This window comes from Rousettus aegyptiacus, unplaced genomic scaffold, assembly GCF_014176215.1.
Source record: "Rousettus aegyptiacus isolate mRouAeg1 unplaced genomic scaffold, mRouAeg1.p scaffold_m13_p_7, whole genome shotgun sequence".
NCBI classification, from domain to species: Eukaryota; Metazoa; Chordata; class Mammalia; order Chiroptera; family Pteropodidae; genus Rousettus; species Rousettus aegyptiacus.
Genome location: NW_023416310.1, coordinates 62,739,719 through 62,766,987, shown reverse-complemented (window position 1 = coordinate 62,766,987; position 27,269 = coordinate 62,739,719). Strand labels below are relative to the sequence as shown.

The following is a 27,269-nucleotide window of genomic DNA, read 5'->3' as shown; positions in this document are numbered from 1 at the left end:
ATAATTATAATATAGAGTTAGTAACAAAAATGGTTTGGGACAGCTGGGCGATTTCACATAAAATTTTAAATTGAGGTAGAGATTTGGTTAGGAAAGGTTCAGAAGTATAACTAGAAAAGAAAATGAGAAACACAAAGGCAAAGGAAGTGTTAAAATAGTTTTTTAAAGCAGTTTTCTGATGTTATTCAGAACTATCTATATTAGTATGATAAAAAAGGCAGAATTTAAATATAATGATAGGTGAAAATAAGGTAACCAGAAAATCACTGGAGGAAGGTGGTGTGGGAACTACCTGGCTCTGCTAATGTTGACCAATCTGTCAAATGCTGTGCCCTGTGACTCCCTGACGTGTGTGTGGCCCCATCCTGGCACTAGAGAAAAAGCACCAGCAGGAAATGGCCCTCGAGTGCCTTAAAATCAGAGGAAAATTGGCATTTCATATCTGAACTGGGGTTTGGCCCACTTGGACCAAGTTTATCAACGAGGACAGAATTAGCAGAAATTTCATAATTATCTGAAATAAGTACTTTTTCACTTCTAAGCAATCTATATGAAAAACTCACTTAAACCAAGAAAACCAATCCTTCCACAAAAACAAAAATATGTATATCAGTTGGGACTCGATTAATGATTCTTTGAAAAGCTTGAAAAGAGTATTATTAGCCTAATATTTTTACTTGTTTTAGGCTTACCCTTTATTTCAAGAGACCTTTTCTCAGTCTAGGAGTGAGAATTTAGATGTGGTCTGTAGTTAACAAACAGGTATTCGAACACCATCAACATCCATGAACACATACCGAAACACACAAAATCACTGCCTCACTCTGATTTAAGGTTGTTGATGCCTTAATCTTTCAGTTTTAAATTCACTCCAAAGAAAATCTGAGCCATAAGGAAACACAGGGTATTTTCCCATAGTAAGTTCTACCTTAACAATTTCTATATTAAGTTCTTGAATTTGTATGGAATTCAGCTTGGCAAAGTTCTTGGATGTTTTTAACTAAACCCACATTTGAAAAAATTGTTACATATATGGCTTTGGTTCAATGATTGGTTGTGACAAAAACAAAAAACAAAAACCCTGCTTCTTCTGGGGGAAAAAAAAAGGCAGAGAACAGACGGTCCTCAACTTACAATGATTTAATTTCTATTTTTTCGACTTTATGATGGTGTAAAAGAGATATGCATTTCACAGAAAAACATACTTAAAATTTTGAATTTTGATCCTTTTCTCAACTAACGACAGGCAGTACGGTACTCTCGTCATGCTGGACAGCAGCAGCACCTGAAGCTCTCAGCTGGCCACGTGATCACCAGGATGCACAACCAGTACGTGACAGCGTGTTCCCAGTGTCAGAGACTTTGTGCAAAAATGGGCTAATGTAAGTGCTCTGAGCACGTCTAAGGCAGGCCAGGCTAAGCTATCATGTTCGGTAGGTTAGGTGTATTAAATTTCTTTTTTTAAAAAATATGTTCTGACTTAACGATATTTTTCAACTTAACAATGGGTTTACCAAAACACAACCCTCTCATAAGTCCAAAAGCATGTGTATACAGTTAATTATAAGTATAGAGAGAATCCTTTATAAATTTATTAGACTGCAGCATGATTTATCTGAATCTAAAATAAAAAAATACCGACAAAAATAAAGAAGGTAAACTTTCATAAATTAATCCAAGTAAGTCATAGAGTAATATGATTCTCATTTGTAAACACGTTTCTTGATTTTTTAGATTTTAACTAGAATGTTGGTAATGGAAGGGTTCCCTGAAATGAAGGGAAAGTATTTAACTCTATTCTTCGGTTTATGTCAAAGTATAAAAGGACTGCAGACTCAGCCCAGAAGCACGGGGTCAGGAATGCAATCTCAATTAATTAGGTATCCCAGCTGGGCAGGGGGTTTGCAGCTGTTAACTTGATCAATGACTTACCTAAATGTCATCTCTACTGATTCGCTTATAAATTACTAGCAAGTGAGACTAATGTACAGGTGCTAATTTATTTAAACTGTTCTCTACATTTCTACATAGCTTTATAAACTGCATCTGGCACCTAATGTTAGCTGTCAGTTGTACTTAGACATGCCTGTCCTAACGACTCTGTTCATTAGAAGTGAGCACAAATTATGAAATATTGTGAAAAATGATACATCAAATGGAATGGGCACAGCAAATCAATTAGAGAAACTTCATACAGCATATTCACACTTAGGAGAATAAAACATTCTGGTTTCAGAATGAGGTCTATAATACCAATTAAAAAGTAATTGGTAGGCTTCAGCAGTGTTATATATCAATTTGCTGGCTTTTTTCCTGAAATTCTATAGTAATGTAGAACTTAACTTTTAATTCCCAAATAAAGACATTAGTAAATGCAAGTGCAATTCCACATTCATAATATTTTATATAACCCAAATGTCTCCATCTTAAAATTTATAACAGATACTACTTAACTCAAAAATGAAAATGCATATACCAGTGGTCCTTAACTTTATGTGTTTATGGAGTGATTTCTAGAGGAATCATTTTTGATGGTACATTTGAAAAGATTAAAAAAGACTCAACAGTACTGAACAGATTAGCCATAATGGTCATCCCAAGTCCACTCTTAGGTAACAGGGTGTGACAGTGTCTACAGAATTCCATGGGCATTGGCTGCACTCCTCACCTAGTTAGTCTTTAGCCTTGGGGTGTGATTTGAGGCCATCTGTTTCTACCCTGCCCCTGTTGCATACTTGGGGCTTATTCCTTTATAGTTCCCACACATAGAATATCCTTTGGACCAAAGTGTAACTGCTTTACATCGAATTACAAAACCCACTCAGCTCAATGTTTATTTGACAGATTCCTCCTCACAATACATATACTGTTACAAAAAAATACTTCTTAGACATTCACCAACATCTGGAAGTTACCTGTGAAAGATTTATGGAACAGGGGTTGAGAACTGCAGCATTAAGACCTATTTTCAAAATATTCAGTATGCATTTTAAGCCCTTTTTAGCAAGCCACCATATGTACTACTGATTATTAGAAGAGACCAGTCTTTCCTCCTGTTAGATCCTCTGAAGGGTATCAGTTAGTGGTTCATTGGGAAAGAGTAAAAGGTGGTTTCTTTCATTTCAATATACTTTAAAAAATCAGGAAAAATTAAACTTTCTGAAATGGAGAAAATCTATAGCTGTTTGTGACTAATTTCTTTTTAGTTAATTTGGTATTTTATCAACTAAAAATAATTTTTTCATATAAATTTAATAGCAAGATTGAGCATTAAATATAGCAAAGTAATTTTGCAAAAAAAATCTAACAGGTATATATATATAGTCTGTAGTTTTAATAATTAAAAATCTAAATAATGACTAAATATCAACAGTGACAAGCAGAATTATTTTTAATCACAAAATTTTATCTTTGATATTCTTATTTTACCAACTCACATCTGAACTCTTATTAAAAGCCTTTTTAAGGAAACACTAGCATATTAAATTAGCTAAGAATATTTTTCACACATAAGTTATGTATGCTGCATTCAGTAAGGCCAAAGCCCAGATTTCTATTCAAACTCAACTTTCTGGAATAAAGCTATAAATCTAGACATCAAGCAAAAAAAAGGCCTATGGAGAGCAGAAAATTCATGATTTTATTCAGTAAGAAGGGCATATAGATCCTCATGCTGAGTCCAATGGCTCTTAGATTTAATTCACAAACCCAGCAAGTTTCATTATGCTGGAAGCGTGGAAGGCAGGCAAGAGTGGCTAGAGGCAGACACACAGGCAGAGACATCTTGACAGGAAAGGAGATGGCAGGAACCAGAATTAAGCATAGCCAGACCATTCAGTACAGGCACAAACATGCACTATGAGCCACGGTCAGGGTATTACAATTTAATAACCATACTAAAAAGGAAAATCCTGAGGCACTGTAACGTTAAAATATACTCACTATACTCGACTATATAAGGTTAGGGAAACTGCAAATAATTTTAGAAAATGTTACTAAAAAAAATTAATCTTTGGAAGTATAGACAAAACAGACTTTGGATACAGAATGACCTTGTATTGCCTTAGTCTCTTCAACAAATATTTACTACCCCATAAGGAATGTATATCAGGCTCCCAGACAGCAATGCGGTGGTATTTTTTATTATAAGTTACAACTAAAAATAAGTTTCCCTCACCTGGAAAATTCTCTTTTGTGGAATATCTAATTTCTTGATCATATTAAAAAACAGAAAAAATTACTGTACCTACTTTTAATTTATATATTAAAAACCAAACACACATAAAAAGCTTTATGACTTCTAAATATGTAACAGCGATCACAGTGATCTTCCAAAGATTATCTGGAAGCTTAAAAGGGATATCAAAGTATTTATTTTTGTCTTTAGAAATAACTAAGCATTTTATCAATATGGAAATGCTAAATGAGACTCAACAGTTATACTGTCTCTCAGGTTATATATGTCACTGAACCTCTTACAAAAATAATAGTTTCAAAAACATAAAATGAAAACAAGAACCATAATGGGTATATAATTTTAAAACCTTGATGACAATTGGTTTTCACTGTCCTCTTTGCCTTTATATCTACTCAGATGCCAAAGGGAGTTCACTAAATTTAATAAAATGTCAAAAGAGTTAATTGATACAAAATGTGAGACTTGTGAAGCAGATCTATCACTTGCAGGAAAGTTTAGCACAAAAGAATTACGTCACCAGTGTCAAGGAAAATGACTAACACTCCCATACGGGCTTTTAGATAGTGAGTGAGGGGAGACAAAACACCAACCTATGAATGGCATAATGCAACCTCCAGTTTAAATCACTCAGTGATAAATCGATGTACTCAACAGTATTCAGATTATTTTTCCCAACATTCGGTCTCAGGTGGCAGGGAAGATTTGTATGACAAAGGCAATTAGAAAACTAGTAAGTTATGGTAGATTTTATTTATTGCAATTAATAGTAATGAGAACAATAACACATTGCATTAATCTCATTCTCCTTAGTTATATCCTTAGGTAGGCAAGCAGCTATTATTATTTTGGAGATGAGAAAATCAAGTAATAGAGATGCTGTAACTTCCTTAACATTACAATGCTAGTTACACTGAAAAAAAAAATATCCTTATCCCAGGTTCTGCATCTTCCTACAACATCACTTCAATTATAATGATTTTTTAAAAAAGATCCATTTAACAAATTCTGCATCTATATTCCTCACAGGAAATTCAGCTTCATTTTACGAGTTTATATATTTTAAAGAAGCAATTAGATGTTAATTCATGATTTCATTACTGGCTAAATCTAAGGGAGATTTTTATTATATTTTATTACCACAATGACACAGAATAACAACTTACTTTCACTGTACACACACACACACACACTCACACACACACACACACACACACACAAACCCACAGTTTTAAAGTACAGAAGAGCTGTCCCTCCTACATTTACATAGTGGTGTTAAACATATCTTCTCGGGAAAACAATCCTATATTTTAAAAACCAGAACTTAACAAACTGTTTCTACCTGATTGAATGATAGGATCCTTTAAGATTTCACTAAATAAAATTTTAAAAGTACTCTAGATGGAAACATCAATGTGTGTCTGTTGTAAACACCTTAACAACAACGATAAAGATTTAAAGATATTTGAATATATGAAAGTAGATATTTTAAATCTTACAATTTTTGCTTAAATGCATTTCATAGATGGTTTTGGCTATTATTATTTCAGCAAATGGTTAATAAGCAGTATAGGAAAACAAGTTTCTAATACATAAAATAATAAAAGGTTTAATCTAAAGACAATGGCACCTAATTTACCTATGTGGAAATTGTATAGTAAGCTAAACTTTTAACTAGGTGACTAAATTAAATTATTGGTGATATCTACTCTGTAGAAATTAAATTCTAATAAAAATAATTTTAACATACAAAACTAATATTCTGATTAAACATCCAAGCAAAGAACTAACTACTCCAAACAATCAATTTGTTTTTAATACTTATACTGTGAAAATGTTTATCCGTTCAATTAGAATTACAAAACTGCTGGCTGATTCTGTTTCAGTGAGCTAAATATACTTCATGTACATCCAAAAAGGTAGTAAAGGAGATGCTCAAAATAGCCTTTGTGGTAAACTCAGTTGGGTCACAGGATCCTCCTATTGTGAACAATTACTGAGAAACATGCAGGTCACAAGGAGAGAGAGAAGAGCCATTTAAAAAAGCAAATAGTAATAAAGAAAAAAAAACGTATCCCCCCCACTCCCAAATCCCAAGCCCAGATGGCTTCACTGATGAATTCAACCAAACATTTAAAGAAGAATTAATACCAATTCTTCAAAAATTCTTCCAAAAATGGAAGAGGAGAGAACACGTCTCAACTCATTATGTGAATCCAGTATTACCCTGATGTCAAAATCAAAGACATTAAAAGATGAGCATCAATTAGAAGCAAAAATCCTCAGCAAAATCCTAGCAAATCAAATTTGGAAAAACATTGAAAAAAGATTATCCACACTGACAAAGTGGGGTTTATTCCAGGAACGCAAAGTTGGTTTAACACCCAAATCAATTAATGTAAAAAACAAACAAATAACCTGTATCCTTTAAAGTATTAGTTAAGTTTGATACAGGATGAAATCTCTGATTCATATAAGTCTTAACTGACATCTAACACTTTGTGTTAACCCGAGGTCATTATTAAAAGTTTTACTATTAATAATGTTATTGAACAATGTTAAAAAATAAACATCTCTATTTGCTTCTGTCATTCTCAGAACAAATCTATAGGTGAAATGAGACTGTGCTCTATGACTGACTTTGTGATTTGTTATGACATAAGCGTTTTTTGGATTTGTTTGTTTCTTTAATCCTAACAATAACGTGAAAGTAGTTGTTACTATTTTAATTTAATAAAGACAAAGAAAATTAAAAAATCAATTAAACATGACATACCATACCAATAAAAGCCACGATCATCTCAATAAAAGAAAAAAAAAAAAAGCATTTAACAATATCCCACACCCCTTTATGATAAAAACGTTTAACAAACTAGGTATGGAAAGAAACGTCCTGTATCAGATACAGAGTATCTACCAAAACCTACAGCTACCATCATATTTAATGGCAAAAGACTAAAAGATTTCCTCCAAGATCAGGAACAAAATGAGGATGTCCACTCTCACCATGTCTATTCAACACTTTTACAGGTGTTAGCCAGGGCAATTAGACAAGAAAAAGGAATAAAAGGCATCTAGACTGGAAAGAAAACAAGTAAAATCATTTCTATGTACAAGTGACATTTTATATACAGAAAATCCTAAGAAAATCACTAAAAAACTATAAGTAAATGAGTTTAGCAAGGTTGTAGGATTCAAAGATTCGAAAATTAATTATATTTCTATCACTTGCAATAAAGAATCCAAAAATAAAATTAATATGATTTTACTGAAAATTGAGCTTTTAAAAAGAAATAATGCATTTAATATGAGCATTAGAAAAAGTATTCCTAACAAATTTTTTAAAAATAACAAAGTTAAACTCAAAACTATAAAACATCATCGACAAAATTAAAGAAGATCCAAATAAACAGAAAGATATCCCACATTTACAAATCAGAAGGCTTAACATTAAGATGGCAATACTCCCAAGCCTGACCTAGAGATTCAACACAATCCCGAGCAAAATCTTGGCTGGCTCTTTGCAGAAATTGACAAGCTCATCCTACAATTCATATGGAAGTTCATGGGGTACAGAATAGCCAAAATGATCTTGAAATAGAAGAACAGAGTAGGAGTACCAGCACTTCCCAGTTTCAACATTTTAATACAAAGTTAAGTGATCAAGACAATGTAATACTGGCATAAGGCAAAACATATAGATCAATTAAATACAATGGAGAGTCCAGAAATAAACACTCATATTTACAGTCAATTGATTTTCAGTAAGGATGACCAAAAAAAAAAATTCAATGGGGAAACAACAGTCTTTTCAACAACTGCCATGGTTATAACCAGATATCCAGATTTCCACATGTAAAAGAATGAAACGAGGCCCTTATCTCACACCCCATATAAAAATTACCTCAAAATGAATCAAAAACTTGGGTAAGAACTAAAACTACAAAACTTTCAGATGAAAACGTAAATGTAAATCTTCATGACCTTGGATTAGCAATGGTTTCTTAGGTACAGAACCAAGAGAAGTGAAAACATATAACCACACAAAAACTTTTACAGACTTGTATACAACAGCATTTTCAGAGTAGCCAAAAATGGAAATGATCCAAATGTCCATCAACTGATGAATGGATAAAAATAAATATGGAATATCCATACAATGAAAAACCATTTGGCGATAAAAAGGCATGAAATGACACATGATAAAACATGGATCAATCGTGAAAGCATATGCTAAGTGAAAGAAACCAGTCACAAGAGACCACATATTATATGATTCTATTTCTATGAAATGTCCAGAAGAAATAAATCTATACAGACAGAAAGTAAAAAGTAGTTGCCTAGAGCTGGGGTGAATAGGGGAAGTGAAGACGGTGGCCGGAGGGCACAAAGTTTCATCACGGGTGATAAAAATGTTCTACAATTAGACTGTAGTGATGGCTGTATAACTCTGGACAGACTAAAAACCAGTGAATCAGATATGTGAATTATATCCCAATAAAGCAGTCACCCCTCTGCCAAATAAATAAATAAATGGAAAAAGCAAAAGAAGTGGTCTTATGAGAGAAGATTTAAGGAAGCAGAGATGTAGCGATTATATCTCAATTTGGAAAACACAATCTGTATAGTACGACGATTGTGCCAAGATGTTTACTCTTTCCTTATCTTTTTAAAAAATACATGTTATTAAATGGGGAAGGATGAGATCTTATTTTTTTAGTCCTTTTCTTCAATTCTTCTTGAAAGTCATCATTTTTTGAGTATGTAGCTAAAATTAGGTAATATATTCTAGATACTATCAGGTATCCATTAGCTATGAAATGAGGCTGATATGAAGAAAGAACACTAGGTTCAAAGTTTAAAGCTTTAGAGCTTGTACCTTCATCCATACTTATATATTTAATACTTATCCTTTTTGTGAGTCTTCTCTTCTAAAAATGGAACAATATCTACACTACCTATGATAAAACCAGTGTTAGAAAAATATAGTTTTTAAAATATATCCCCAAATATTGTTCAGATTACTATAAGGTTCAAAAATAGGACAGCAGCTATGAGGTCCATAATTCCAAATCGCCTGGACCTAGAAGGGCAATAAGCAATCCTTCTGGCTTAGCAAAAATGTTGTTCTGGTGCCTTAAAGAGGCAATTAAGTACCATTTACAAATAATTAGGAAAGGTATATAAAAAGAGGGGAAACAAACTAAAATACATAAAACTACAAAATGATTAAAATAATAATATATTTAAAATCATATAAAATGTTAAATCTATAGAAAGATGTTATTCTTCAGTTAAATATAAATCACCATGGGACGTTATGTTACTTTTTTAAAAATTAGAACAAGCTTCAAAATCATTCAATTTAAGCTCTTTTGCTAGCTATTCTGACATGCCTAGCAAAAAAGTATTATTGATTATTACTACTTTTATCAGGATAATAATTCAAGAGTGGGACAGGAATAGCATTCTAATCTATTCTCAAATCACTTAGAACATTCCCTCAGTTTGAAAATTCAAATGTAAAGTTAAATTGATAAAAACAAACAAACAAACAAACAAACAAACAAAAAACACCATGGGGCTTAAGTTTATTTAAGGTATTTCCTATAAAACTGTATTTCCAATACCATTGGTTTTATCATTTAGTAAAAAAGCTAGATTTAAGACTATAAGTATTTCCAATTGTATATAAGCATTCATAGTGGCTCCTATGACCCTCAATCAGGAAAAGTATCTACTTCTAAAATCTAAAACTCACCATGTTTTATGATGCTTCAAATACAGAGTAGCACCTCTCTTTGAAACTACAGTTTCAACTTGCAAAGAAAGTATAGTGGCATTTCCCTTATTCTGACAGTTTGATTAAAATTTACACAGAGCTAAAGGGCTCAACCTGAAGAAGGGCCCTTTCAACACCTAAAACTCTACGCAATCACTTTTCCAACAGCATAACTGTACTTACATCAATATCTTCTTGGGTAAAAGTTTCTGGATCTTCTCCCATCATGTTGGCTAAATGTCTCTTTCCTATGTTGAATTCCTCGATCTGCTTTTTAATAAAATCCGCTGTATAAATTTCACGTCTTAAGGCCGCAACATTTTTCTTTGTTGTTACAACTGTGGTATGTCTTAGCCTTAATATCTAGCAGGAAATATAAAGAAAAAGAAAAAAAAATTAAATTAAACAACGATCTTGCAGGCTACTGTCTCCATTTAGAACAGGATATTTAAACAACTGTCTTTTTTATTATGGTACTTAGTTGGCAGGAGTCTGCAAACGAGGTAAAAGTCCTATTAAGAAAGCTGTTAGAGCCAGAGGAGAGAAAGAACAATTAGGGAAATCACTTTATAAACTATATAAATGTCTAACCAATGTATACTTGAAATTAATAAAACAAATTTTTTTTAAAAAAGCTGTTAGAAATTGTCCTCTGCTCAGAAGCTTGCTTTTAAAAGCCTATGCTTACAAAGTAGTTTAAACTACTCTCATTTCGAAACATTAAAAGCAAAACTACTTGTGTGATATGCCACTTCCTTATCTACTACAAGCATCCACATTTGATACCGATTGCTCAATGTCAGCTAGTTGTGATATTTGACACACATAGAATAGTGATGTGCCACTCCCTTAAAAAGAGGCAAATGTTCCTGCAGACAGAAACTAGCAAGCAGAAGACATGAGAGTATAGGGGCATGTACTTTTACTTGGTAACAGCACCCTTAGACTGCAGATAGCTTCCTGGAGGGTACAAATGCAGCCTATCTTTAAAGGTCTTAAAATAATAGGGTTGACTAAGTTAGACTTTATTTCATGGTCCTTATTTTAAGCTGACACAATGAAGAAACTGCTTCACTAAATATCGAGATTTCTTATTACTTTGGTTCATTATTCTATGTAGAAATAAGGTCTTTCACATCCTTTTAAACAAATCAGTAATGATATCACACTTGCTGTTACTCTTTTATGCTATGGCAGTAGGAATTTCCCAAGGCATTAATACCAAAGAAACAGAAATCTACATCTACACACTCTGTAATATTTTGTCAATTATCTTTCCAATTCCTATAAATTTCAGGGGTATAGTCAATGCACGATTTAGTTCAGGAAGGTAGACTGTACTCTTCAACATTGTAAACTGGTCCATTCCCATGCAATTCTTTTATCCTGAATTCAATTCTGTTGGATCATAATACTGCAACTCTTTTAAACTTCCATTTGTACTTCCATTTGTACATTCCGCTGCCCACATTTTTTATTTAAATTGAGTCATTTTAGGTTTTTGTTCTTTTGAGTCACTCTGAGTTTTTAAATACATGAGACTATCTCATTTAAATGAGTTTTAATATATTGTCTTATTTTTCATTTTATCTTTTTTATATACTTTCTTCCTATTTTCTCTTTTACTATATGGTCTGTAGCTTTTTAAATTTATCTTTTGATCTGGTACACACTATACAGCCTGCATTTATTTTACTAGTGATTATCTGTATGTCTCTGAATAAAATGTTTACATGTATTTCTCCTACCAACTTCAGAAATAAAACAATATCCACTGAATTCTCACCTACTTATTCTGTTCTTTTTCAATCACAGCAATTATCCATTATTCTGCTCTTGATATACAGCAGCTTCTTTAGTCTTATTCATGACCCTTTCTATAGTCTATGATTTTTAAATTTTTACTCCATGTTTTTGTTGTTGTTGTTTGTTTTTCATGAGGTTTTATTTTTGGCTTTTTTTTTTTTTATTTTTAGTTTTCTGTAGTGTCAATTCCTATATTATTTCTATCTTCAAAATTCTTTCCTAACAGTTTATTTTACTCATATCTTCTTGTCTGATCCGTTTTGTAGAACTCTCCCTCATCCAAACTTTTTTATAAATGTTCTTGACAATGTGAAGTAGTTATAATAAAATAATTCTTCCACTTTATTGATTAAATATTCTCTTATATTTTTTTCATTGCTCTCTTCCACATTGCCCTTTTTCTTCTTTTGTTTCTACAACATTTTAGCATCCTCTGAAGTAAAGAATTTGAGTACTGGCTTGAAGACTCATTTCTTCACTTACTTTAAAATTACTCTGGGTCTGCCTATATTCTCCAGAGTTTGTGACGTGAGGCGGTAGCTTTTGTGCTTTTAACATAAATGAGGCTTAAAAAATGTTTGTAAACTTCTTTATTGTTGTTCATTTAGAAAGGGCTTTTTAAAAAAAAAATGTCCATAATTTCCTACTTTCCATAAAATCTCTTTAGGATCTTTAGAATCTTTTCAAAAAATATTTGTACATACTGCTTAAGAATATGATATTCTGGAAATTCATAACATTTATTAAAGCTACAAAGCCATCACATCAGTACCAGACTATTGAATATATTAAATCTTTTGCATTATTCCAGCAATGAATTCATATAAAAATATTTACATTTAAAGAAGTCCATTATTCATTAATATAATCTATTAAATAAGATGAAGCTGAGTGTGAAATGACCAGATCTTAGCTAAGAACAACAAGAATTCCTGGAGAGAATTTATTTTGTCATTGTTAAGTATAATTACCAAGAAAAATTTTTTATGGTTCTATTTCCAAAAGAAAAGCTATGACAGTGAATTTTCCTGACTTTGTTCTTACAAAATTGTATAGATACAACTTGACAGATATGTTTTTTTTTAAGATAATCGGTGGGTCAGACGACTATAATTTCAATCAAGCGGATTGCCAAAGAAGCAGACACATCCTGACAAAGCAGTGATGCCCCAAATATGGCCAAATGCCAGGGCTACACACTTCTTTAGTGGTATTACAGGAGTATTAAGGAGTTTCCTTTTTGTTCAACTGGATAAAAATGAACAAAGATTCTGCTGCTAATTTGAATAGAAAACGTAAAAAAAAATACTTCGAGGAATAAAAAAGGGAAAGATTGAAGTCAGATTAAAGAAAATGTGGATAGAAACAACAGAAGGACTACAAGAGAGATTATGGTAACCTTTTTGAACAGGTTTATACTTTTAAAACTAGCAATCTCTGTATTCAAGCAAAAGAAACTGACTTTGCTTTACTTAAGCAAAAGAGACATTTCTTAGAAGGCTAATAGGGGCCCATAGGACAATACTTGAAGCAGGAAGGATTCAAAGTATCTTTGGCAACTAAAAAGCAGGAACTACAACAATCCACAACAGCACATTCAGTGAAGTCAGAATGTGGCCCTTTAGATAAATGGTATTACAACCACCCTTGTCTCTCTGCCTAAGAGCTCAGGGGAGAGAATATGTAATGCAGCCACCATGCATAAGATGCCGCAGATTATAGTTCTATACTGTATCCAGTGGGGAAGATCTCATTCCTCCTGAGACTGAGGCGCCTCTATGAAGGGGAAATAAATACCAGGTTAAACAAACAAGGAAATCTACTGTACTACATAAGCAAAACTCATCATTTACATCCATTCCACAAGCAACTTAAATTAAGAGACTTAACATACCAATCAAATGAAATACGTGGACCTTGTCTGAATCCCAATTTAAGCAAACCAACTATAAAGTTGTTGTTGGGACAATCACAGAAATTTGAACATTGAATGGGTAATAGATTATGTTAAATTATTGTTCATTCTGTTAGATGTGTTCATAGTGGCATGGATGCTTTGTTTTTTAAAAAATCTTTACCTGCTAGAGATGCATATTTAAGTACCTATATATAAAATAACAGAAAGTCTGAGATTTACATTGAAAGCCTCGAGAAAAAAAAAAGGTAGAGACAGATGAAACAAGTTTGCAAAATATTAATAATTGTTGAAGCTAGTTGACATATACATAGGATTCATTATATTTCTCTACTTTTTTATATGCTTGAATATGCTTTATTTCTCATAATAAAATTCTAAAAAGTAAACTATTTTATAAGTTCAATTAACAAATTTGAGCAACTATGAGCCAGGCTACATTCTAAATTTTAACAGAAATAATTGTAAAAGAAAATCGAATGCTATAAAAATGAGAACGTTGCTACACTGAGACAAAGAAACATGCGACATGCTAGTAGTTTTTTCATGTAAGTTACTAGTATCTTACTTGGCAAAAAGTAATGTAGCAGGTGTTCACACGTATGCAAATATGCATACACACACATGGAAACCCACATATCCCTATACATAAGAACTCTTCACAAGTTTAATTCAAGAAACAATCAGTGAGCATCTAGGAGACATCTGTAGGTACTGTGGTAGGTGTCACCATGGGGGATATAAAGGTTATGTTATTTTTCTCAAGAGTTTTACAAACCAACTATAGGGGAAAGACCTAAATGTATGAGACCCTTAGACAATAACAAAAGAAGTGTGTGTGGGTCTTTCGCTATTGTAGGAAGGCAGTTTCCAAGACAGTGATTCTTCCATCTGGTAGTCACACTTTTGTGCAGTCCCCTCCCTGCGAATGTGAGCTGGACCAAGCAACTTTCTTCTGATGAACAGACTACTACTAAAGTGATAGAATGTCATATCTGAGATTAGGTTACAGAAAGATTCTGTCTTCTCTCTTTTTTACCCTCTCTTGAAAAATCTGATGGAAGCTCTATGTTAGTGAGCTGCCCCAGAAGCCCATGTGGCAAGAATGACAGCAACAGCCATCCCCATAGCCTACCAGGTCATGTACACTGCTAACAACTACACTGAGTGATCTGGAAAATAGACTTCCACCCTCCAGACTTGAGGTGGCCATAGACACAGTCAATACCTGGGCTGCTTCCTTATGCGAGACACTGGGCAGGAGACCCAGTTAAGTTGTGCCTAGAACACTGACCCACAGGCACCGTGAGGTAACAACTATCTGTTATTTAAAGTTGCTAAATTTGAGGATAATTATTATGCAGCAATAAATAATTCATTCATTATCCTAATTACAACAATAAAGCACAGTTTAAGAAACTTTACTTACCTTATTTTATAAGGGGAAAAAAAGGTGGGAAAGATGTTAACAGCTATCATTAAGTTCTCTTTAAAAATATTTGTAAACTGCTACATAAGGAAAATGCAAATTGTAATGTCCGGGTATTTTCCATAATTAAAGTAATGAGGAGCACACTAAACTTATCCTTAAAAGGACAGGATGAAATATCAAAGGGAATAACTTATCCTATCAAAACAGTTTTCTTTTCCATTGCTAATAAATTGGAATTTTTAAAAAATTTGAAAATTATATGGAGGAAAACATAACTAATTAACAGAGCTGTATAAAGCAATGATACAAATGCAAGTCAATTTTTAAATTTGTTTTTCAAAGAGTTTTTTAAAGTTTATTAAGACACTACTGTAAACTAACTGAATGCTGTGATAAACACAGAACATTACAACCTTCAGGAGCCCATAAGATGAAATGAGAAGCTACTTAAGACAAGGACAGCAATGTTTTTACTAAATATACACACACGCGCGCGCGCGCGCGCACACACACACACACACACACACAGACGAGCTCAGTCACCAAATGTCATCAATCACCCTTCTCTGGTAGATAGTCCAACTCAACAAGGGCATATTGGCTCAGTAAAATCAGAAAGTTTAAGTAAGTGCTTAGTAGAAAATAAAATTAAAAGGATGTATTATTGATATTTTATAATAATACTATTCAAAATAGATATTGGTCTATTGCTTTTCCATATTATAAAAGTCAGAAATATTATAGAAAGCTAAATTAGCATTCCTACATTAAATTATATTAGGATTTAAGAATTCATAGGTAACCTTTGTAGTACACCAAAACTGCTTATAATAGTTTATATAATAATATAATTTGTGGCAGATAAAAAAATTCAAGTACTTTAGGGCAGCAAAACAGATCATCGTCTGGACCCTGCCGAACTTTCCAATCCCGTCTGTCACCATTTTCTCACTAATTATTATACCTATTATAATTGCTATACCCAATTATTTGTTGTCACCAGAATCCACTGACTCTGCACATCTCTGTCCCTTGTGTACCTATTACATCTTCCTAGAACAGAATACCTCTTTATGCATATAGTTCCTAAGGACTCTACTGTCACCTCCTCTGTGAAGCTGCCCACCACTCAACACGGTACGACCTGTTTGAAATAAGCATTGCATTTCTGTGCTCTTCCGTGTAACCCTCACAGTACACCGTATGTAGATCTCTGATATTCATGGGCTTATAATCTAAAAAGTTTAGCCATTCATGAGTAAGAGTCCTTCTTCCACCCCAAATTTGGGACACTCATGTATTGTGGCATCAATATGAAACACATGTGCCACAAGATTGGCATGCAGGAAAAAATTCTACTAGTAAGGGTCCCAAATGAGCACCTAGGAGTCAGAGCTTAACAAAGCTTGTTTCTTTTTCTTTGTTGCATCAGTGATCTCACTGTGGCCCACAGTAATAGCTATTGTTTATACCACCACCTAGTACACACTTACACATATAAACAAAATGCAAAATATTTACACTGTATGAGAAGCACTTTATTACTATTATTCTATTCTTCCCTTCTTTAAGTTGTCTGGAACCCCTGAAGGGATTTCGTAACTAATCAGTTATGACCTTCCCTCCCCCCCAAAAACAGGCAGTTTCAGACACTTAAGAAATGATTAACATTTTTGTTATTTTATGAAACATAGCCCCTATGAGAAATATAATATTAATGTTAGAGATGGAAGAAACATTAATATTTAATACAGACAAGCTCTGTGCCAGAAAAGTTTTATGAATATCTTTAACCATATATGTATATGTATATATAGTTATATACATATAGTTATATATATAATCTTTAAAAGTCTAATGGGGTCAGTAAAGTCTTACAGTTATATCTGAGCTGTACTTCATATGGTAAAACATGTGCTGTGGTGTTATTCAGGAATTGGAGATTCGGCTGTCTCAGGATCACGCCTTGAGAGAGCTAAGGTTGGCTACTGTCTGGTAATTGCTTGTTTGACTATGATGTGTTTACCTCACAGTACCTGGCTCAAGTAAAGTGCTCAGTAAGTATCTGCCAAAGGGGGACAGGGGAGCTTTCTTTCAAGAGTGGTCAGGGACATGAAAATTAAAGTAACAAGAAGAAAATTTTTACCCATCTTATTGAAAAAATAGTAACAATACCTAATGCACATAGAAGAGAGGGCACTCTCATGTATCAGTGATTAAATGTGAATTGCTACAGCCTTTTTGGAAAGCTATAGGGAAATAGCTATTAAAATTTAAGATGTACACATCTTTTAGAGCAAAAACCTCACAACTGGAACTCTCTTCAAAAGAAATAAAAGCGTCAGCATCTAAGAACTATACTAGGGTTTACTGAACATTTTATTAGTGAGAAGAAAATGGAAAGAAAGTAAATGCCCATCAACTGTTAAAATAACTTTGATACACTCCCACCACAGAATATTATACAAGTTAGATACACAATAGGTGACTCGGAGAGGTTTCTATTACATATGTAAGTTAGGTTTCTATTACATATGTAAGTTAGAGAAGCAAAAAATACAATGGGATCCATTTTTTAAAAAGTATGCATATGCATGTATGTTTGTATATAACTAAAAGAACATAGAGAAAGTTATAGAAGGGTACGTATGTTCAGGAATTCCAGAGAGAGAAAGTTAGCAACCCCCTCACTGGTACACGCATGAAGTGTCAACAATAAAAATATTCTGTATGCTACAGTCCATTTTAAAGATAATTGTGGGTACGCAGGACATATTCGAAAGAGATGCAAGAAAAAATTTTAACTTCCAGCATATTTTCCAATAAAAAGTAAAAAGAAAAGTTTGATGGATAAATGAATGGATGTAAGAAAACAGAAATTGCACAGATGCAAGGAAGGCACTTTAAAAAGTCACTATCTATCCTCTCCACTGTGTGACTGTCTCCATTAAGTCTTCCGGGCCACTGCAGGAGTCCAGTTCTCATTCTCCTCTGGCGTGGCCCTCCTCCCTTCTGGACCGCAGGGCACGCGGGAAGGAGGAGACCCAACATCACCCCTAGGCAAGGATTATTTTTTCCTTGGCAGCCAAGTCAAGGGAAGGGTCGCTCTAGTTACTCCTGCAGGTAACTTCGCAACCTCACTGCACTCTGCGAAATCCTGAAACAACTTCCATAGTGGTTGGTGCAAAACAATATCCACTTCTCTCTCAACCTCAGGCTCTACTAAGTACCTAAGACCCTAGGAACCCGTCTGAGGGCACCCGAGACACCAAGGGAATGTGGCGACGCTGGCTCCACATCCTCACGCTATGAGGATCAGTGCTCCCACCTCTCCCAGGCCTTACCTGGAATGCGAAACCTGTTTGCAAGTCAGCAGCCGCGGCCTTCCAGAGGCCTTGTCCTGGGGCCAGGCTAACTCTTCCCCTGAGAAAGAACCGATAAGAAATTGCAGCGCCGGAGGACACACAGGGGGCCGCCATGTTGGCTGTAGAAGGTGCAGAGGGCGGGGGGCGGGGCCTCGGGACTGCGCAGGCGCCAGTGGGCCGGGTTCCCTAGGTGGTCGAGTAGACGTTTTCGTAGGACTATTGAGACAGGGGGCGTGTCCTGAGGCTGAAGGTGGCTGATAGGGTGTTTGAGCCTGCGGGGCGTGGCCAATTCCACACCATGGCCCGCGTTGACAGCAAGCTGTGGAGGGAGTCAGTCATACATCTTGGCCTCTTTCCTCATCCGCAAGTCTTGAATTAAGTCGCTCTCCAAGACTCCTTGGTACTGACTTGCACGTGACTCTTTAACCAACCCTTCCTTCCCATGGGCACTGCTGCCCCTTCAGCCGGCTCACCCTGAACCGCAGAACCTGCGCATCCCGCCCGCACCTCCCTCTCCATGCTGCTCCTCTCTGCTCCGCTCTAATGCCGACGCTCCTCTCTTCCTCACGCAAGAGTAGACTCCAAGCCTTGGTTCCTGTCTGCCTGCTTTCCTACCATGGGTTTTCCCTCTTCTCTACCCTTCCCTATTTTTCAGAGTCTCCACCGTCCATCCTCCAGCAACTGCCAGTCCACTGGGTTCCATGGCACTCTTACGTTGTTGTTGTTGTTGTTGTTGTTGTTGTTGTTGTTGTTGTTGTTTTAACTATAATGCTAACAGGCTAAACCAAAAACCTGTGAGGACGAAACTTTGTCTTATGCTTTGCACGTCACTCCCCGTAGTGTTAGTACTAAGGCTTACTTGAGACCCAATCAGAAATAAATAAATAGGTGTTGAAGAGAGATGAATATGTTTTACCTTCTGAGAGTTGTGTGCTCCTGACGGTAACTCCCCGGGCGCTTTACACGGAATGCATATTAAATGGTATAGTAAACGGCTCTGAAATGGTTTCCAAACGTTTAGGTTTGAAGGATCGATAAAATTATAACACAAACTTACAAAAAAACTGAGGTCACACAAAGTTGTCAAGCAAATAAATGCCACCTACTATCACCATCGTTTCTTAAAACACGGAACACTTTAACATTAGAAAGGTGGAAATAACATAATCTTGGAATAAAGAGCAGTCCTTTAAATGGAATGCATTCGGTTGTATGAAAATCTCACTCGGTAGTTCCTTTTGTTATTACCTGTTAGGCTCGTGAAACTTTCATCAGAAATTAGCAGAGGTCCATGAACTGGCATTTGAGAAACTTTATAGCTTATTGAAACAGATGTCTTTAAACAGCAGTTATTATATATTGTAAATAAAATTTTAAACTTAACTGGAAATTTAACCAAGTAGGAAACAATCGAATGGGTATGTGGAAGCAGAATTTATAGCATTTTTAAAAAATGACATATTGGAGCATGTAAGAACTAAGTAAGTAGTAAAATTAGGTTAGGAATTGTGGAGGTTTTATTTTTTTCTCTAAAATTCATGTTGCAATCTTTTTCTAGGTTACAGTAAAGCAAATGTAATACATTTCCCACTTCTAGGGGCAATGTTTGGACTGCTGCATTAAATTTCTTGTATAACCTTTGAGTTTGGGAACAAATACACCACTGTAGATTGATTTTGTGCAAAATTTGGAGGCAGGAGGAGAGATTAGAATAATAATGTACTAATAAACATTTAAAATATGAAAAAAACTGTAATTTTAACAAACACCTAAAGCTTAGACTCATTCTATTTTTCCCTCATATACTGAGCATCTGTTATGACATAGGCATCAAGTATCCCAGGAACCAGGATCATAAAGTCTCAGAAGTCCAATATGGTGGAGTCACGTCTAATGTGAGAGTTTGTCTCCAAAGTCAGAAGGTAAGATGAATCACAATGTTGGACTATCAACAAATGTTACTAAGAAGTAAGATAGCAGGAACTGTGAGATGCTGCTGGTGGGAGTGTAAATTGGTACTGCTCTCTTGAAATCAACCAACTGATCAATGATCTGAAGTTAAGACCAGAACAATCTACAACCCATCAGTTACATTCTTGGTGTATACCCTAAAGAAGTTCTTGTAGAGTGTACCAGGAGATATATGTAAGATAATTTTTGTAACAACGAAAATAGCTTATCTATTGATAGGAGGACGGTGGATGGATAAGAGCACCACAGAGCAACGACTATGAATGAACCACAACAACACATATGAATACAAATGAGTTTCACCAAGTGGAGATAAAAACAGTCACAAATACATACATAGTATGATTCATTTACGCCAAGTTTAAAACTGGCAAAACTAAGCAATATATTGTTTAAGGGTTTATGTCTATTTAGTAAGACAATAAAGAAAAGCAAGAGAATGATAAATACAAACTTCAGGATAGTAGATATCCAGGGAGGAAGGAGAGGGATGCTATCTATACCCAGGAGTCAGCATCAACACTCCTGCTAATGTTCCTTATTTTTAGATGACCAGTGGATATACAGGTGTTCATTTTATTATTATTACTGAATTTCTAAACATCTGTTATACATGCAAAGGACAGGAATCAATTTTCATGTTTCATCTCACACCCTGACTCACATCGAAAGATGTGGCAGACTATGGCAGGAGTGCAAATTGGTACAGTTATTTCTTTTTCCTATGTTTTTCATATCTAATTTCCTTACTTCTCTCTCCTTTATTATCTCCTTTTCATTCCCTACTCTCTCTTTTTTCCTGCCCAGTGTGATAGCTTAAATACTGAATGATGTAGTCCCTAGAAAATACATACACACAAGCACCTTTTTAAAGGATTCCTTAAAAACATCTCTAACTACAGAGATTTGTGAATTAATATGAAAATCCTTAGCCTAGAAATAAAACAGAGGCTTAATGGATTCCATGGATAAGCCAGATCGTCAAAGAATTTTTGATCAAAAATAGCCAATGGGTCACGAAAAGTGCATTAAATGTGGATCAAAAAATCAGAGTTCTCATCTGAGCCCTAGCACAGACTCCCTCTTTGACACTTGGTGGTTCATTTAGTTTATCAAAAACCTACATTTCTCATCAGTGTAATAGAGGGATGAGGTGGGAATAGGTTAGACCTGTGATTCTCAAATCATGGTCCCTGCAGCAAGAGCATCAGCATTCCCCGATTGAATTGTGGGTTGAATTGTGTCCCCCCAAAAGACGTTGAAGTCCTAAACTCAGTACCTCATAATGTGACCTTATTTGGAAATAAGGGCTTTACAGAGGTAATCAGGTTAAAATGAGGTCATCAGGGTAGGATCTAATTCAATATGACAATAATACTTATGAAAAAGAAAAGGAAATTTAGATATGGAGGTAGACATGTGTAGAGGGAAAACAATGGAAAGACATGGGGAGAAGATAGCCATCTACAAGCCACAGACCACCTGAGGCCACCAGAAGCAAGGAAAGAGACCTGGAACAAATCCTCTCTCGTGGGCCTCAGGAGAAACCAGCCCTACTGATACCTCGATCTTGGACTTCCAACCTCTAGAATTGTGAGACAAATTTCTGCTGTTTAAGGCCCCCACCCCCCACCTTCAGTTTATTGGATTTTCTTACAGCACTCCAAGGAATATACCCAATGTATTGGTGTTTAAATGTCCACCATTTTTTGATACTCTTTCCTTTAAGAGGTAGGGCCCTACTCCCTGAATATGAGCTGGATTTGATGACCTGCTTCTGAAGAAGAGAACAAAGTGGAAGTCATGATGTACGACTTTGGATATTAGTCACAGAAGGCACTGTAGCTTCCTGCTTCCCTCTCTCTTTCTCAAGATATCCACTGGGGAACTCAGGCATCATGTGGTGGGATGGCCCTATGGAGAGGTCAGCCTCTCACTAACCACCACGAGAGTGAGCTGTCCTAGGAGTGGATCCTCCGGTCAAGTCTTTGTGTGTGACTGCAGCCTCCATCAGCTTTGACTGCCACCTCATGAGAGCTCCTGAGCCAAGACTGCTGATCTCAGACTCCTGGGCTGCAGAAGTTATAAGAGTGTGTGTGTGTATGTGTGTGTGTGTGTGTGTGTGTGTGTGTGCACGTGTGCGTGTGCACGTGCATGTGTGTTTTAAGTCACTAAAACATGAAATAATTTGTTATGCTGCAATCGATAACTAACATATCAGGGAATTTGTTAGAAATGCAAATTCTTGGGTCCCAATCCAGACTATAATATCTGAAGGTAAGGCCCAACATAAAGCCCTCCAAATAAGTCAGAATTCTTGTTTTAATCTTTGAGTTTAATCTCTTATTTCACAGTAGGTCAGATGAATCCCACCACATTTAGTCCAGTGGCAATTCCCTTTTCCATCATATATTAAATACATTCACATCGTTGTGCAGCCATCACTGTCCTCCATCTCCAGAAATGGTTCATCTTCCCAAACTAAAACTCTGAACACATTAAACAAGTCCCATTCTCCCTCTCCTCAACCCCTTGTAACCACTGTTCTACTTCGTCTCTTCTTATCAGACTATTCTAGGGACCGCGTATAAGTGGAATCATACAGTATTTGTATTTTTGTGCCTGTATTTTTTTACTTAGCATAATGTTTTCAAGGTTTACCCATGTTGTAGAATGTATCAGAATTTTATTCCTTTTTAAAGCTAAATGATGTTTCATTGTATGTATATACTGTATTTTGTTTATCCATCTGTCAAGTAACAGCTGAGTTGTTTCTACCTTTGGGCTGTTGTGAATAATGCTGCTGTGAATGTGAATGTACAAGTATCTATTCAAGTCCCTACTTTCAATTCTTTTGGGTCTATACCTAGAAGTGGCATTGCAGGATTCTTATTTTTAATATGGCTGGATATTTAACTTAACCTACACTGGCAAGTGCCCGCAAAAGATGACTTGAATGGAATTTAAATCTACAACTTGAAAAATCTTTAATTATCTTGACCATTCCCAGATAAATAAAGTATATGCATGGGGTATAAAAATAAGTAATGTAGAGTTTAAAAATATTTATAAGAGAGGTAATTTTAGTAAGTAATTGCTATTTATCAAGCTTCGATAACAGTAAAAAAAAAAACTCACTGTCTCAGTCTACAAACTAAATCTATTATCCCAAGATGCATATATTTTATCATATTAATTGAATTTTAATAAATAACAAATAGAAAAAATATCTTCTTTGTTTTTTTCCCCCACTGTGTTCAATATGTACCCAATCCATCTACATATGCTCTTTACCTACGAGCTGTCAGTTATGTTTGCTGTGAAAGACACAGCACTTAGGGAGCTGTCAGTCAATGCTGTTATGATGCTTCAAGAATCATTTCTCCAGGCTTCATTATCAAAAATAAAACAAATTTACATGGACCATAAAGATGGATTGAGCATACCATTTGCCATGCATTAAAAATGACTTGGAGCACACACAAGTTAAGGGCCAGTGTGCTTAGGGCCAGTATCTTCTTGACCATGTTTATAATGGTTTGGCATAAATTATGTCATTTTTTTAAAAGTGCGTGTAGATAGTGAAAGTAATTATTCCAATAGGGTGGTCAGATTATGAGTGGATCTCCTATTTGCAATCATAATGTGTAGAAAATATTCTGTGACCTTATGGCTGTTTCTTTCATCCATGCCCTAAGTATGGATTTGAGCTCAATATAGGACTCCCCTGTGATACTGAGTGGAGATAAAGAAGATCTAGAAAAAGGGAAGTAAATGACCAAGATTATAGTCAAGACACTAGGTCTTTTGGAATGAAAAGCATTAAGAAAGAATATAATCGAAATCAATAAAATCATTAAAAGCATGACTAAAATAAACACAGACTTAAAAATTAGTTTCAGAAAACTAGACCCAAAGTAAACTTCCTGAGGCATAAAAGGACTATTTTAGGACAAATAGAGGAAGTACCACTTTACACAGTAGGGAAGCAACTTAAAAAGTGCACTGCTCCTAAGAAGTTGATGCAGCCTGAAAATGCAAATAGGTGGAAGATTATTATCCATATCTGAAAAACGAGAAATGTTGTGAAGTGTGATTTTTATTCTTACTCTTTCGCAGAAGGTAAGAGCAACATATCTATAGTGTCTCTATCAGAAGAAGTATATGGATTTAGATGGACCATGGGATATAATTCTAATAAATATAAAAGAATTATATAAATTCTACATACATATACACAGAAATACACATATAAAACATTAAAAATTTTAGAGCGAATTATATAACTGTTCTAAGTTTTCTCATTTAATCATAACAAGACTCCAGTGAGTGAGATCCCATTATCATCTTCTTATTGGACATAGGAAGCTGAGAGATAGAGATGTTAAATAACTTAATAAGGTCCCCCAACTAGGAAGTGATGAAGCCAGGAGATGGCTGTGGAGCACACTCCTAACACCACTACTCTGTATTATGCTCTGTCCTACACAGAATTGCAGGTTAAGCAAGGGTATCTTAAGGGCCCTCAACTCTCACCTGTATCCGTGGCATCTACTCACTGTTATCATTCACTTGGAGACACAGTTTGTTTTTCCTCTTGCTTCAGCACACAAACCCATTTAACACGTCTGCTGCTCTTACTGTTCTCACCCATCCCATCTCCTGTGTAAGGAGATTCCATCTGCCCAGGTTGCTTTACAGAGATCAAAAACTGTCCTTCTGATATATTTTTATTTGACCTGCACTCTGTGTGTGTGTGTGCGTGTGTGTGGTGTGTGTGTGTGTGTGTGTGTGTGTGTGTGTGTGTGTGTGTGAAATTTTAATATGGATGCTTTAGGCTGATTTCACACCCTCTGTTTACCACAGCCCCAGCACCTCCTGCTTCAGGCTGTTCCCATGTTCATGTTGCAACCTTCCTGATACAGACATGAACCCTAAACTATTCAGATTTTACCTACTCAAAGATAGCTAGGAATGCTGGGGCTTTGGGATCCAAACAAATCTTTCAGAAAGGCCAACCAGGGAACTGAATATTTCATAATTTTAAGACATGGACAAAACTGCCTAACATCTCTGCTGACTTTGCTGCCCAACTAGAAAGTGGAATTTTGGTACTTTAGAAATTAAAAAATTTATTCTACACAAAGACTATTTTATCTCTATTACCCAATATTCATTGATACATACTTTGCAAGTCTCTGTGATAGGAACCACCTAGGTATTAAGGTGGTACCTGTCTTTCAGCGGCTTATAAACTTACAGGGGGAAAGAGATATTTACACAAATATAATTATTCTGGAAAGACTGTGATATAGTCATGAAAGAATTGTAAAGTAATTTGGGAGTTCGAGAAGGAAAACATTACTTCCTGCCAAATGGATCAAGATAGTTTTATTTCCTAAGTGTTTTATAGAGCTGCAAATCAAAATAAGGGCATCATCTAACTCATTTTACCATTATGCAGAACCACTTCTAAACTCTCTCTGAGAGCAATTAACCTACCCTGTTTTATACCTACAAAGCAGAATTTTCTATCTCAATTTATCAAATCAGGCGATTAAAAAATTATTCTTCAATATCCTTAAAATGACTCGAGTATTTGCATGCCACCTTTTATATTTCCATTGAAGAAACTTTCCTGGCCCATTTTCCAAGTGTTAACCAAATCAAGTATCATATCTGAGGCCTGAAATTGTGTCCAATTTCAACAAGCATATCACAGCCTAGTGTATGATTGAACCACCTCATTTCTTGATGAATAAAGTTTGCTATAATTAGATTGGAAACACCTGCATGATATTATTTTAACTTGAGACTCAAAGGAACATTTTATCCTGGGAAATGCAGATTCCTGAAATAAGCATTTTAGTTTTCAAACGAAGAATATTACAGTTACATTCTTAATGGCCACTAAAGCTCAGAAATATTTATGCTTATGTGGTAAATCCATGATTTCCTGTCATTGTATTTATATGTCTGGCACTCTTAAATATTGGTTGCTGACCTCATGACATGCACTTGTCAAATATTCATATTTTTATAACTTATCTAATCAGAGCAATGTGTTTCTTTATGTCAGAATCAAGAGTTCAGTTTAAGAATTTAACAACTCATGAAGTTTATAGCAGGCAAGAGGAAATTAATAGTAGAATTAGTATGACTTCCAGATTTTTAAACAATATATTGTCTTATTGTTAGAAAGAGAGAACATAAGAAAAGAATATAAGGTTTTGGCTTTCCTCTTTTGTCTTTTGTACGTACATAATCAGAATTATAGATTCACACCTTCCTAACAGCAAAGAGGGATTATCTGCTAAACAATGGACCGAAGCACTGGGTTAGTAACACTATCAGTTTGTACTCAATTGTGGGTTAGGATTTTTTTTTAAGCCACGTATTAACTAATTTACAGAAGTATTGAAAGAGAAAGTAAAGCTGTAGCTGAAGCTAGAGGAATAAATGTATGCTTCATGCTCTGCCCATCTATTCCCATTTAACCCAGTTACAAATTTAAGTCTCACATGGGTGCCTCTGATTGGCAGAAGCTAAATCATATATGGAACTCTAGCTGCAAGGGAGGCTTTCACTTTACAGCTTTAGTAGTACAGCACAGAATTTTTAAAAATTTTTTGCTTACTCTTCCAGTCCTAACAGTTTTCTAAACAGTACTAGTACCTAGAACCTGGAACATAGGTGTTTATTGAAGGAAAGAAATTGGGAGGGATATTGATCAAGCTAAGCTATGGTTTTTACAATAGCCACTTAATGGGGATATTTTAAAAGAAGGCTTAAGCATCTTTTCA

General features: G+C 35.1%; 1 protein-coding gene across 1 annotated transcript in view; it reads right to left on the bottom strand.

Annotated features, from left to right (window-relative positions):
• The window catches only part of MRPS9 (mitochondrial ribosomal protein S9), a 57,520-nt gene extending 38,884 nt beyond the window's left edge, over positions 1-18,636 (bottom strand). The window contains exons 1-2 of the mRNA XM_016142289.2: positions 18,475-18,636; positions 10,161-10,340 (exon numbers count right to left, since the gene is read on the bottom strand). Coding sequence (XP_015997775.1) covers positions 10,161-10,340; positions 18,475-18,609 — 315 coding nt within the window. The 5' untranslated portion in view covers positions 18,610-18,636. The remainder of the gene's footprint in view (positions 1-10,160; positions 10,341-18,474) is intronic.
• Between the last annotated feature and the right edge of the window lie 8,633 nt (positions 18,637-27,269).